Source organism: Carcharodon carcharias, chromosome 20 (genome assembly GCF_017639515.1).
Source record: "Carcharodon carcharias isolate sCarCar2 chromosome 20, sCarCar2.pri, whole genome shotgun sequence".
NCBI lineage: Eukaryota > Metazoa > Chordata > Chondrichthyes > Lamniformes > Lamnidae > Carcharodon > Carcharodon carcharias.
This window is the reverse complement of record NC_054486.1, coordinates 31,827,598-31,840,854: the sequence shown is the minus strand read 5'-3', so window position 1 is coordinate 31,840,854 and position 13,257 is coordinate 31,827,598. Positions and strand designations below refer to the sequence as shown.

Sequence of the window (13,257 nt, the reverse complement as noted above, 5' to 3'; positions counted from 1 at the left end):
TGTGTTTTTAAACAATTCTCTATCAAATACTTATATTTGGTGTATTGTCAGATTTACTCATTTCTTTCCATCTCCTTTAATATATAACAATCCCTCTTCCATGGCAGATGGGGAAGCTGACCAGACAAGAGGTAGAAGCCAAGTTCTACAATCTCTCATTGTCACAAAACAATGTAAGTCGAGTGGCTGCTTATTGCCATCTGCTTAAGTCTAAAGAATTGCATAGAACGTACAGTGCTGATATAGCCCATTAGGTCCAACTGGTCTATGTGAATGTTTATGCTCCATGTGAGCCTCTTCCCATTGTACTTCATCTCACCCTATCAACCTTATCTTTCTCTTCCTTTTCCCCAGTGATTATTTAGCTTTCTCTTGAATGCATCTGTACTCTCTTTGTGCTGTGGTAATGTCTGGTTATATAGAGCTTAGCAGGGAAGGCCACTTCTGTTGTTAAAGTGCCATTTCTCTCTCATCCAGCTGTTGCTCCTACACAAGCATATTGAGAATAAATTGGATCTGGAAGAACTGAAAGTTATGCTGACACCTCTGATGAAGGGGAAGTTGGTTGTTTGCCAGTTGGTAAAACAGGCCTTAAAGGAGCTTGAGGAAGTGATGGAACTCCTAAAGAAACTCGATGTCAAACTACAGGTTAGTTGTAACTGTCATCAGTGATTTTAAATAGCCAATAGGCATTTCACCTAATAGCTCAATGTGTTAAGGCAGTGAGTGTAGCTGAATCATACAAGCTGGGCCACTGCCAGTTTAGTTGGTGCTGAGTTAGCTGACATAAGCTGGGTACAATAAGTGAGCTAGAATTGGTTTCTTTTGCCCTCCAGGGTCTGGGGTGCCATCAGTTAGCATTCACCCCAATTGATCACTATGTGACTCAGAACTGTGGGCCCCACTTCCTCCACAGTTGAAGACACTGCTGATTTCAGTTCATACAAGATATGGTACTGAACAGCACCTGTAACCTGTAGAACTGCATCGACACTAACTTTAGGAGAGGAAAATTGTTCAGAGTAGCATGCAGCAAAAAGATGTTCCAGATTTGCAAATTTGATAGGTGGCAAGTGGGACAGATTTATATGCCCTTGGAATCTCAACAAGTTTTTCGCTGGTAATAAAATCAGAAATACTCAGCAGGCCTGGCGGCATCTCTGGAGAGAGAAGCAGAGTTAATTTTTCAGGTAGATGACTCTGTCTGAACTGAGAGTACTTAGAGGTGTAACAGTTTTTAAGCAAGAGGAGAGAAGAAAAGGTAAAATTTGTGATAGGGTGGAAGTCAGAAGAGAGTGAATGATAAGATGGATGATAGTACAATATAAAAAGAGATGGTAATGAAACAGGTAATGCAACAAAAGATGTGTCTAGAGGAGGTGTAAATATGAAAAGCAGAATTATCAACAGCAGCTACTGTCCAAAAAAACTAACAAAAAGAAAAACTGGGAGCAGAGACTACGATCTGAAATTGTTGAATTCAACATTAAGTCCAGAAGGCTGTAAAGCGCCTAATTAAAAAGTAAGGTACTGTCCCTTGAGCTTAAATTCAACCTCATAGGAGGCCAAGGACAGAAAGGTTAGAGTTGGGAGTGAAGGGAAGGTCAAAAGACCATTGATCTTAACACCTGCAGTGTTTGAGTAGTGAAGGTGTGTTTCTTGCTTTACAGGTGGTAATTAATCTGGGCCTTGCCTACAAGGTGCAGCAGCACAGTGGAGTCATTTTCCAGTTTGTAGCACTTGTGAAGCGGCGACACCACATTGTCCCGGATATTTTAGCAGCTGGAGGGAGATATGACAGTCTGGTGAGTTTCTTTTGGTCCTGACTTTCCTTAGCTGCATTAGTTACCTGTTGCTGTGTAAGATTCTGTTCATCCAGATTCAGAGATATTTTGTTGCACAAGCACACTCTTGTCAACGTGGTATTAAGTGCATACTATAAGCAATTGTGTACCCTTTTTGAGTACTAGCAAATAGTGGCTTCAGTCAGTCACTGGCACCTCCTTCAATAAAGCTGTTTTGTTCTTTGAGGTATTGCTGCTGTATTTGGTTTGATCAGGGACCATAATCCAGGCTTGTCCAACCTTCCCAGATTGGGGGTGGCCACATTTTAATTTTCTCACACTTAGAGTCATAGAGGTCTACAGCACAGAAAAAGGCCCTTGGCCCATCGTGTCTGTGCAGGTCAAACAAGTACCTAACTATTATCCCATTTTCCAGCACTAGGCCCATAGCCTTGGCATCGCAAGGGCACATCCAAATACTTCTTAAATGTTATGAGGGTTTCTGTCTCTACCACCCTTTCAGGCAGTGAGTTCCACATTCCCACCACCCTCTGGGTGAAAAAATTCTTCCTCACATCCCCTCTAAACCTCCTGCCCCTTACCTTAAATCTATGGCCCCTATTGATCTCACTGCCAAGGGGACAAGTTCCTTTCTGTCTACCCTATCTGTCCCCTCATAATTTTATGCACCTCAATCATGTCCTCCGTCAATCTCTTCTGCTCCCAGTCTATCCAATCTCTCCTCATAACTAAAACTCTCCAGCTCAGGCAACATCCTGGTAAATCTCCTCTGCACTCTGTATAATACAATCACATCCTTCTTATAATGCGGATTCCAGACCTGCACGCAATACTATAGCTGTGGCCTAACCAGTGTTTTATACAGTTCCAGCATAACCTCCCTGCTCTTATATTCTACGCCTCAGCTAATAAAGGCAAGTATCCCATATGCCTTCTTAACCACTTTATCGACCTGTTCCTCTACTTTAAAGGACAGGTGGACTTGCACACCAAGGTTCCTCTGATCCTTGGTACTTCCCAGGGTCCTACCATTCATTGTGTATTCCCATGCCTTGTTTGTCCTGCTCCGAGTGCATCACCTCACACTTATCTGGATTAAATTCTATTTGCCACTGATCAACCCATCTGACCAGCCTGTCTATATCCTCCTGTAATCTAAGGCTATCCTCCTCACTATTTACCGCCCCACCAATTTTTGTGTCATCTGTGAACTTACTGATCAACCCTCCCACATTCATGTCCAAATCGTTTATAGATACCACAAACAGCAAGGGACCCAACACTGATCCCTGTGGTGCCCCACTGGACACAGGCATCCAGTCACAAAAACACCCCTTGACCATCACCTCTGCTTCCTGCCACTTAGCCAATTCTGGATCCAATTTGCCAAATTGCCTTGGATCCCATGGGCTCTTACCTTCGTTATTAGAGTCCCCATGCAGGACCTTATCAAAAGCCTTGTTGAAGTCCAAGTAGACTACGTCAAATGCATTGCCCTCATCTACACACCTGGTCACCTCTTCGAAAAATTCAATCAAATTGGTTAGATATGACCTCCCACTAACTTGGGCGGGCTGGTGTACAAATTTCAGAAAGATAAAGTTTGGCACAGCATTAAACATGTATTTCAAAAAAGAACAGCTGACATATGAAAAGAAACAACTTGCTGAGCAATAATAAATTTGTTACTCATTTTTTTAAAAATTAAGATGACCAGTCAAGTGTGAACGGTTGAGGTGTGTGTGACCAGCTCACTCCCAGTCTCAGGTTACTCAATTACTGTCCCTCACCACTGTGAGAGTGCCTTTGGTGTGTGGGGGTGAGGGTGAATGAGAACACTGAGACTGGGAGAGAGACAGGCACACTCCCCCCTCTCTCTCTCTCCATGCGCTCAATCTCTCTCTCTGTCACACATATATACGCACACTCACCCACAATCCACACAATCACCCTCTCCCTCTCATGCACAAACACATACTCACCCTCTCTCTCTCACACACGCACACATACTTACTCTCTCCCTTGCTCGCTCACTCACTCTCTCACACTCACACACACACACACCCTATCCCCCTCTCTCATGCATATACACGTGCACACACACCTACGCGCACACACATACTCACCCTCGCTTTCTCTTTCACACACACTCAACTCATGGACTGCAGTCCTCAAGAAGGCAGGTCACCACCCTCTCAAGGGCAAATAGGGATGGGCAATAAATGCTGGCTCAGCCAATGAAGCCCACATCCTGTAAATAAATAAAAAAGAAACCCTTTCTCTCTCTCTCTCTCTCTCTCTCACATTCGCTCTCTCTCTTTCTTTCCCTCTCTCTCTCTCTCTCTCTCTCTCTCACACACACACACACACACACACACACACACACACACTCTCTCTCTCTCTCTCTTTCTCTCTCCCTCATACACACATACTCACCCTCTCTCTCTCACACACATACTCACCCTTTCCCTCTCTCAAACAACCACCCACTCTCACCCACTCACTCATCTTCACTCACTGACTCACCCACTCTCACTCACCCACTGATCTACCCACCCACCCTCACTCACTCACCCACCTTCGCTCACCCACCCTCGCTCGCACACTCCTTTTCTCACTTCCTCACTCACCCACTCATCCACTCTCTCACCCATGCACTCCCTCATTCACCCACTCACTCCCTCACTCGCCTGCTCTCTCCCTCGCCCGGAATCAGTGGTAGTAGCTCCAGCAACACTCAAGAAGCTTGACATCATCCAGGACAAATCAGCCTGCTTGATTGGCATCCCCTCCACAAATATTCACTCCCTCCACCACCGATGCACAATGGCAACAGTGTGTACAAGGTGCAGTGCAGAAACTCACCAAGGCTCCTACGGCAGCACCTCCCAAACCCATGACCACTACCATCTAGAAGGACAAGGGCAGCAGACACATGGGAACACCACCACCTGGAAGTTCCCCTCCAATCCACTCACTAACCTGACTTGGAAATATATTGCTGTCCCTTCACTATCGCTGGGTCAAAACCCTGGAACTCCCTCCCTAACAGCACCATGGGTGTACCTACACCGCAGGGACTGCAGTGGTTCAAGAAGGCAGCTCACCACCACCTTCTCAAGGGCAATTAGGGATGGATAATAAATGCCGGCCTAGCCATTGATGCCCACATTCCGTAAACAAATAAAAACTCACCCTCACTCACTAAATTGGGGGTGGGGGAGGTGTGATAAGCATGGAAGAGAGGCCTGGAGTGAGGCTTGAGGCCTTGCGGCACCCGAACTCGAGTGCTCACCCAGGGAAGCACTGAGAGTCAGTTGGGGGTGGGGGGGGGGGGGGGGGGGGGGGTGTGTGGGGTGTGGGGGGGGCGGTTGGGTACTTGGTGGAATGTGGGAGGAACCAGAGAACCCGTCTGGAGCTAGGGGAATGTGGCCAGAGCCGCTCTGAAGGACTGTAAGCCGGAGTGGGTGGGGCGAAAGTGTGGTGAACTGAGGGCCTGCGCGCTCCAGAGTTGCTAGTGTTCGCTATTCCTTTAATCACAGCCTGGCTCTCTTCCATGTTTGATGCTGATTGGTTCAACAGTGAGCCTATCAGCAGCAAACGCAGGAGAGAAACGGGCTGTGACTGGAGGAGCAGTCCCCTGCAGAAATTCTCAAACTCACTGACCCATCCTACCGGCATTTTTAGCTAACACTCCAGGGGCCACATGGAGGGGCTTCCAGCCCACGGTTTGGACAAGCCTGCCGTAATCAGAATAAATGAGTTGCTAAAACATAGCATCTTGCACATGGCTCAGTGTCCCACATTGGTCCAGACCATTGAATATTTTTCTGCTCTCCTTGCATACACACACAGTCACGCATACTGTATGTTCTGCTCTCCTCTTATGCCATCCCTTGCTTGGGTACATTTCCATAAAACGGTGTAATTCTTCATGTGTCAAGCTAAATACTGAGTGCTGTTGGTTTATTTGAGCGTGGAGAACGTAGTGACTGACTTCCACCCTTGCTCAATTATCATTCACATGATGCACTTCCCAGCAGTGCTAACTTGGTTAATATTTCCTTTCTTTAACTTTGAGGTACTGAGGCTAATTTGGAACCCCTGATGCAGCTCTAGATGAGCTGGCTGACCTTAACATACATTGCATGGCTCAGTTCCAAACTTCACCAACATTCCCCCTTACTGATGCTATAAATCTCATTTCTCAATATGCACTCTTGGACAGGAGGAATGCACACCAGGGTAAAGGTTGACACTTTCCTCCCATCGAGCTTGGTATAGCTGGTGTTCATTTCCATGTCACTCCTGCACATAGATCTATGAACTGTGCATAACAATGCAAGTTATTACCATAGTATGACTGTTCAAATGCAAGGTGATCTTATGCTGATGAAAGAGTTGATATTGACTTGTCTCTGAAGTATATTCCTGGATCTGTGGCACATGCCTGTCCTATGAGACATGTACCAAATTAGTTCTACAGATTCTGCCTCTAATTAAAAATCCATGTGATTGAGGTATTGCCTGGTTATTATGGTGAAAACCTAAAATAACACTCATTCTTTCAAGTGATCTGATCTTGATAAGGTCCCAAGTAGGAATAACACAGTTGATTCTGGGTACTTGGAAGGATAAATCAGCTGTGATTTCTACTCCCTCTGACACCTGTTGTAAGTCACGTGAGTGGAAATTGTGCGAGAATGGTGGTTGTATCCATGCTGGAAGAGGCAACCTCTCTAACCCCACCTATGAAGGATAGTCACTTGGGTGAGGGACAGGAGGTGGCCTGGCTGCTGTGGACCCATAATTTAGGAAGAGTCTACACCTCTGAGTGCAGAAAAGCAAGGCAGTAAACTGCCAGGTAGTTGCACAGCACAGAATTTATCAAAGCTCTGTTGCACTTTCCTGCAAAGCAAAAGGCTGTGGATTGATCATATATTCACCCACAATATGATTTGTGCTCTCAGTTGTACTGTTGTAGAAAGGTACCTGGTACTTAAACTGATGAGGGAAGAAAACCAACAGAATGTCGGCTTTGTTTGTATACCCGTTAGCCTAGTTCCAGAGTGAGCATTGGAAGCTGCTTCCTCCTGCCCTGCCATGGGTTTTGATGCAATACATAGTTGTTGCTCATCAGAGCACCCAATTCCTTTCTCTCCCTTTTCCTGATTTTCTCTGGACACAAGATGGGCAGTCGTTTGGTATATTGCCTAAATGACTATTATTTGTGTAAGACAGCAAGCAATGGCTTCAACAGTGAATGGTATCACTGCTGATCCTAACCTTATCCAATGATATCCACTTATTCAGTTTCCAGCAAGGCTGACTGGAGCAAGAACTCTAAGATTTGTTGCTCCGTGGTTCCCCACTTGCTTCTTTATCAACCGCACCTGAGGCCATTTGTAGTGGTGGAGGTGGTGGCAGCAGCTGCCCTAACTGAGATCAGCTACGTCAGCCCTGATCAGAAATTGAACAAGGAAATAGATATCCCAGACTACGGGAGCCACACCAAGCACTGCATTTATCCCATCCACCATTTGCAGATCTCTTTAACACAATGTAAATCTAATTGTCCTTTTCAAGAAATTAAGATTGTAAAAATGTTGTTCTTCCTTAGATTCTCGAGTTCCAGAGACCACAAGTCGTAGGACCAGTCCCCTCTGCCGTGGGAGTCAGCCTTGCCTTGGATAAAATCCCTGCGCTTTGTTTCACATCTGAACTGGTGAGTTAGTGTAGCAAGAGTTTTGCTTCACTGACGCTTTGCACTTTATATCTTTGCTAGCTTCATATGTAATATATCAGCCAAACAAGAGTATTTAGTGACCAGTTAAGGGACGGGAGTTGGAGAGAGAACTCCGGCATGAACACTTTTTCTCCTCTGACTTGTACCAGTGACTTTTTTGCAAACTGTGTGTTGATAACTCTACAACCTGCTGTCTTCCATTGCAGCCCGCTTTCTGTCATTTTGAGACACTGGTGGTTGCAGTGGGGAAGATGTCGCTGGAGAGAGCCATCAGCATCATCCAGAACTTGTGGAAATTCGGCATAAAAGCTGAGTTGCTTCACAATGTCTCTCAGGTAATACATGCAATAGATTTGGGATGCTGGTATAATTTAAGAGGCTGGAGCTCTGTTGATGGAAGCTGACCTACAGGCAGCTTGATTTAAGAGGGTGGAGGAGGCAGAAATACTTGCGTGATTACCACCATGATTTCTCAGCTTTTTTGTATAGTTAATGGGTGTAGTTGGTGCACTTTTCATCCAGACAATTTGCAGAGGTGACAGAGAACTACGATGTACAGTGCTCCCTTCCGCAGGTTTGGCTATAGGTCCAAAGACACTGGTAGCCCTTGTGCACCATGGCCATTTTTCATGTATAAATACATGACCATTGTCGGAGGAAAAGAGAGGAAGCATCACAACTGAGCTGGATTGTCTTCACCTGACAGCCACACATGTGAATTGTGGTAGTGCTCATTGAACAGTGACAGGAGTGGGAATACAGATGGACTTCTTCATCATCTCCATCACTGTTAACTCAGCTGAGATCAGTCAACTCAGCACTGACAGGAGATTGAACTTGTGCCTATCCTGTCTGTATGAATCAGTATGACATTGTTATGTATTTACTGAACCAATCTTTGTTTATATTACAATAAATCTAGCTCTGGTCACACTTTAGGAAAGATGTGACAGTCCTTGGGAGGGTGTGGAGGAGATTTATCAGAATGGTTCCAGGGTTTGGGGGGTAGTTTTAGTTACTAGGTTAGGTTGGAAAAACTGGGGTTGTTCTTCTTGGCACAAAAAAGATTGAGGGAAGATTTGATAGAGATGTACATGGATATGACAGGCTTAGATAAGGTAGGCAAGGAAAAACTGTTCCCATTAGCTGATGATACAGGAATAGGGGACACAGATTTAAGATTTTGGGCAAGAGATGCAGGGGGAATGTGAGGAAGAACTATTTGATGCAGCGAGTGGTAATGACCTGGAACTTGCTGCCCACGAGGATGGTAGAACCAGAAACAGTCAATGATTTCAAAAGGAAATTGGGTGGAAATAAACTTGCAGCTCTACGGGGATCAAGCAGGGGAGTGGGACTGACTGGATTGCTTTGCTTAGACTTGAGGGGCAGAATGGCCTCCTTCTGTGACTTCTGTGGCTGTATAACTCTGTAACTGTACTCTTTGTGCTTTATGTGAATTGAAGCTGTGTTTCTGATTTCAAGCGATTGTTGTTTTCTGTCTCAGGAAGAAGTTCAGGAGCATTGCAAACAGACTGGAATCAGTTACTCAGTCCTAGTCTCAGATAAAGAGAGTAAACATGTGAAGGTAACGAGCTATTCAACTTTTCAGATTCATCTCAATGTTAAAACCCCTAATGCCCCTTGCTTATAAGTAAGTATGTCCAAATGGATCTCCTGTGGTGTTGCTTGCTGTTTCCATTGCTAATAAGGACAAGAGTGTGTTACACCATGCAAGCACAATGTATTATTCTACTGTGGTGGAGTGGCATCCTTTGAAGGCCACAAAGTCTAATTGGTAATCGCATAAATAATTACGTGGGTCATTGAATTTAATTATCAGTTAGTCAATAATTTTGCAGATTGGAATGTGCTTGCAATTTCAGGCTGCCACTCAGATCCACCCAACATATATCGATTACTGTGGCATTTGCAACGGACAGTATCTCTGCTTGAATCTATGCCTTCAGGAGGGAAGGAAATGGGGAAGAATGGAGTAAGAGAGGGAAAGGAAAAAGAATTGAACAAGCAAAGATAAAACGTGCAGAAAAATGAAACTGAAATTTCTGCCTAAGCTTTATCCTTTTCACTCTGTCTGACTCCAGTCAGGTAATTGAAGGCAACTCCAGTATTATTGTCACAGCCTGTGTTATTGAACCCTGCCTGGTTGGTTTAATTCTACAGATGACATTTCCATATCAGCAGCAGAAATGGTGCTACAATATTCCCAGAAAGTGATTGTCTGCCAGTAACTATCAGCTGCATTTTCAATCATCCCTGATATATAAAACTAGAACTCTTCCAGGGGATAAATTGAATTTTAGCACTGATTGGTTTTTATGAGAGCCTGTCCCACATATTAGTTACAAACATGATGCAAGCTCAGTCTTGAGATGTGGTAACAGAGCATCTAATAGTTCTCACAGTTTAAATCCATCAGAAATCTCTCCCTCAATGAAACCAGTATTTTTGTTGGGAGTGTTTTGCAACCGTCTTCTCATCAAAAGGTTGTCTGTAATGGGATTATAGTACAATGATGGTTAAGCAACATAAAAGGTCTGAGAGTAATACTTTCTGCAGGGTTATAGAAATTTGAAACACATAGAAGTTGCTCCTGCGTTAAGTGTTCTGTGTTCTCTGTGCTGTGAATGTTCTGAATCAATACCTGCTTTGCTGTTTCTTCTTTTCTTGGGTATAGCCCTATGTCTGGTCAGGGAGGGATCAGGTGGGCACCCTATGATTGGGGAGAGGGAGACCCTGTGTGTGGTCAAGAGGATGGACACCTAGAATATATGCATGGTCGGGTGTAGGGGCTGAGTTGGAGACTCTGTGTGGCTGAGCAGAAGAACACAAGAAATAGGAGCAGGAGTAGACTTTATGACTTGTCGAGCCTGCTTTGCCATTCAGTACGATCATGGTTGATCTTGGCTTCAACAACACTTTCTTGCCTGCTTTCCAAATCCCTTGATTCCCTGAGAGACCAAAAATCTGTCTATCCCAACCTTAAATATATTCAAAGATGGAGCATCCACAACCCTCTGGAGAATTCTAAAGATTCACCACCCTCTGAGTGAAGTAATTTCTCCTCATCTCAGTCCTAAATGATTGGCCCCTTATCCTGAGACTGTGCCTCCCATGTTTTGGATTCCCTGACCAGCAGAAGCAATCTTTCAGCATCTACCTTATAGAGTCAGAGATCTACAGCACAGAAAAAGGCCCTTCGGCCCATCGAGTCTGCACTGGTCAAACAAGGCAAGCCCCTTCAAAATTTTGTAGGTTTCAATGAGATCACCTCTCATTCTTCTAAACTCCAGAGAATATAGGCCCAATTTACTCAGCCTCTCATCGTAGAACAGCCGCCTCATCCCAAGGACCAACTTAGTGAATATTCTCTATGCCGCCTCCAATGCAAGTATATCCTTGCTTCAATGTGGAGACCAAAACTGCATACAGTATTCCAGACGTGGTCTCACCAAAACCCTGTACAACTGTAGCAGGACTTCTTTATTCCTGTACTCCAATCCCCTTGCAATAAAGGCAACCTGCCACTTGCCTGCCTAATTCCTGTACTTGCATGCTAACTTTGTGTTCCTTGTATGAGCCTACCCAAGATTCTTTGAACATCAATACTTACAAGTTTCACACCTTTTTAAAAAATATTCTGTTTTTCTATTCTTATGACCAAAGTCAATAATTTCACACTTCCCTACAATATACTCTACCTGCCATCTTGTTGCCCACTCACTTAACCAACCTATGCCTCTTTGCAGTCCTCCCCACAGCTCACCTTTCCACCTAGCTTGGTATCATCGACAAACTTAGATACTCTCTGTCTCTTCATCTAGGCCATTAATACAGATTGCAAATAGCTGAGGGCCCAGAACTGATCCTTGCAGCACTCCACTATTCACTGCCTGCCAACCTTAAAAAGCCCCATTTATGCCCACTCTTGGCTTCCTGTCCATTCTCTATCCATGCTAATATATTACTCCCTACTCCACGAACCCTTATTTTGCTTAATAACCTTTTGTGTGGCACCTTATTGAATGCCTTTTGGAAAGCCAGGTACATGACATCTACTGATTCTGTCCCTTATCCATTCTACTAATTACATCCAAAAGCTCTAATAAATTTGTTAAACAGAATTTCCTTTCAGTAAAACCATGTTGACTTGTTTTAATCATATGCTTTTCTAAGTGCATTGTTAAGACTTCCTTAATAATAAATTCCAGCATTTTCCCAATAATTGATGTTAGGCCAACTGGCCTGTAGTTCCCTGTTTTCTTGCTCTCTCCTTTCTTGAAACGTGGTGTAACATTTGCCAACTTCCAATCTGATGTGATTGTTCCCGAGACTAAGGAATCTTGGAAAATTGTAGCTGGCGCATCAACTATCTCTGCAGCTATCTCTTCTAGAACCCCAGGGCATAGGTCATCAGGTCCTGGAGGTTTGTTGGATTTTAGCCCCTTAAGTTTTTCTAATACATTTTCTTTGCTGATATTAACTTCCTTAATTTCCTTCGCTCTTTTTAGCCCCTTGGTTACTGTCTATTTCTGGTATGAAACTTGTGCCTTCTACTATGAAGACAGACACAAAATGTTCAGTGCCTCTGCAATTTCCTCATTCCTCATTCTCCATAATTTATCCTGTCTCTGCTTCCAAGGGACCAACATTTACTTTAGCTACTCTTTTCCTTTTTATATACTTATGAAAGCTCTTACAATCTGTTTTTATATTTCTGGCTAGTTTACTCTGATATTCTATTTTTCCCTTTTTATCAACATTTCGATTGGCCTTTGCTGGTTTCTAAAAACACTTCAAATCCTCAGACTTGCTACTGTTTTTTTGCAAGTGAGCCACAGATGGGTCTTTCTTGAAAAGTTTTTGTTTTTCAATGGAATGTATTTTTGTTGAAGATTTTGAATCGTTTCTTTCAATGTTTCCACTGTTCATTTACCTCCATACCTTTTAGTCTATTTATCCAATTGACTGTAGCCAGTTCTTCCCTCATACTTATGTAATTGACTTTGTTTAAGATTTTTGTTTATGACTGGAGTATGTCACTTTCAAACTTAACATGGAATTCAAAGGTATTATGACCACTCTTTCCCAGTGGATCTTTTACTACGACATAACTAACTAACCCTGTTTCATTACACAATACTAGATCGAATATAGCTTTATCTCTAGATGGTTCCACAATGTATTGCTGAAAGAAACTGTCACAGAAACGTTCTACAAACTCATCTTTTAGATCATTCTTGCCTATTTGATTGTCCCAGTCTATATGAAGATTAAAGTCACCACAATTATTATATTGTCTTTGTTACAAGCTCCAATAATTGCATGTTTACTGCTCTGTCCAATGTTGTAACTACTGTTTTGAGGAGGTGACCAGGTGTGTAGATGAGGGTAGTGCAGTTGATGTAGTTTATATGGATTTCAGCAAAGCCTTTGACAAGGTTCCACATGGGAGACTTATAAAGAAGGCAAATGCACATGGGATATAGGGTAATTTGATGAGGGGGACTCAAAATTGACTTAGTTGTAGGAGAACAGAGGGTGATAACAGAAAAAGCTTTAGTGACTGGAAGCCAGTGTCCAGTGGCGTACCACAGGGATCTGTGCAGGGTCCCCTATTATCCATCATTTATATAAACGACATAGATGACTATGTGGGGGGGAGGATTAGTAACTTTGCAGATG

General features: G+C 43.6%; 1 protein-coding gene across 7 annotated transcripts in view; it reads left to right on the top strand.

Moving 5' to 3' along the window:
- Positions 1-13,257, top strand: part of eif2ak4 (eukaryotic translation initiation factor 2 alpha kinase 4) — a 160,777-nt gene that overhangs the window by 131,915 nt on the left and 15,605 nt on the right. For all 7 annotated transcript variants that reach the window (XM_041213972.1, XM_041213966.1, XM_041213967.1 and 4 more), the window contains 6 exons: positions 108-173; positions 478-648; positions 1,671-1,805; positions 7,426-7,530; positions 7,758-7,886; positions 9,059-9,139. In XM_041213972.1, the coding sequence (XP_041069906.1) occupies positions 108-173; positions 478-648; positions 1,671-1,805; positions 7,426-7,530; positions 7,758-7,886; positions 9,059-9,139 (687 nt within the window). The remainder of the gene's footprint in view (positions 1-107; positions 174-477; positions 649-1,670; positions 1,806-7,425; positions 7,531-7,757; positions 7,887-9,058; positions 9,140-13,257) is intronic.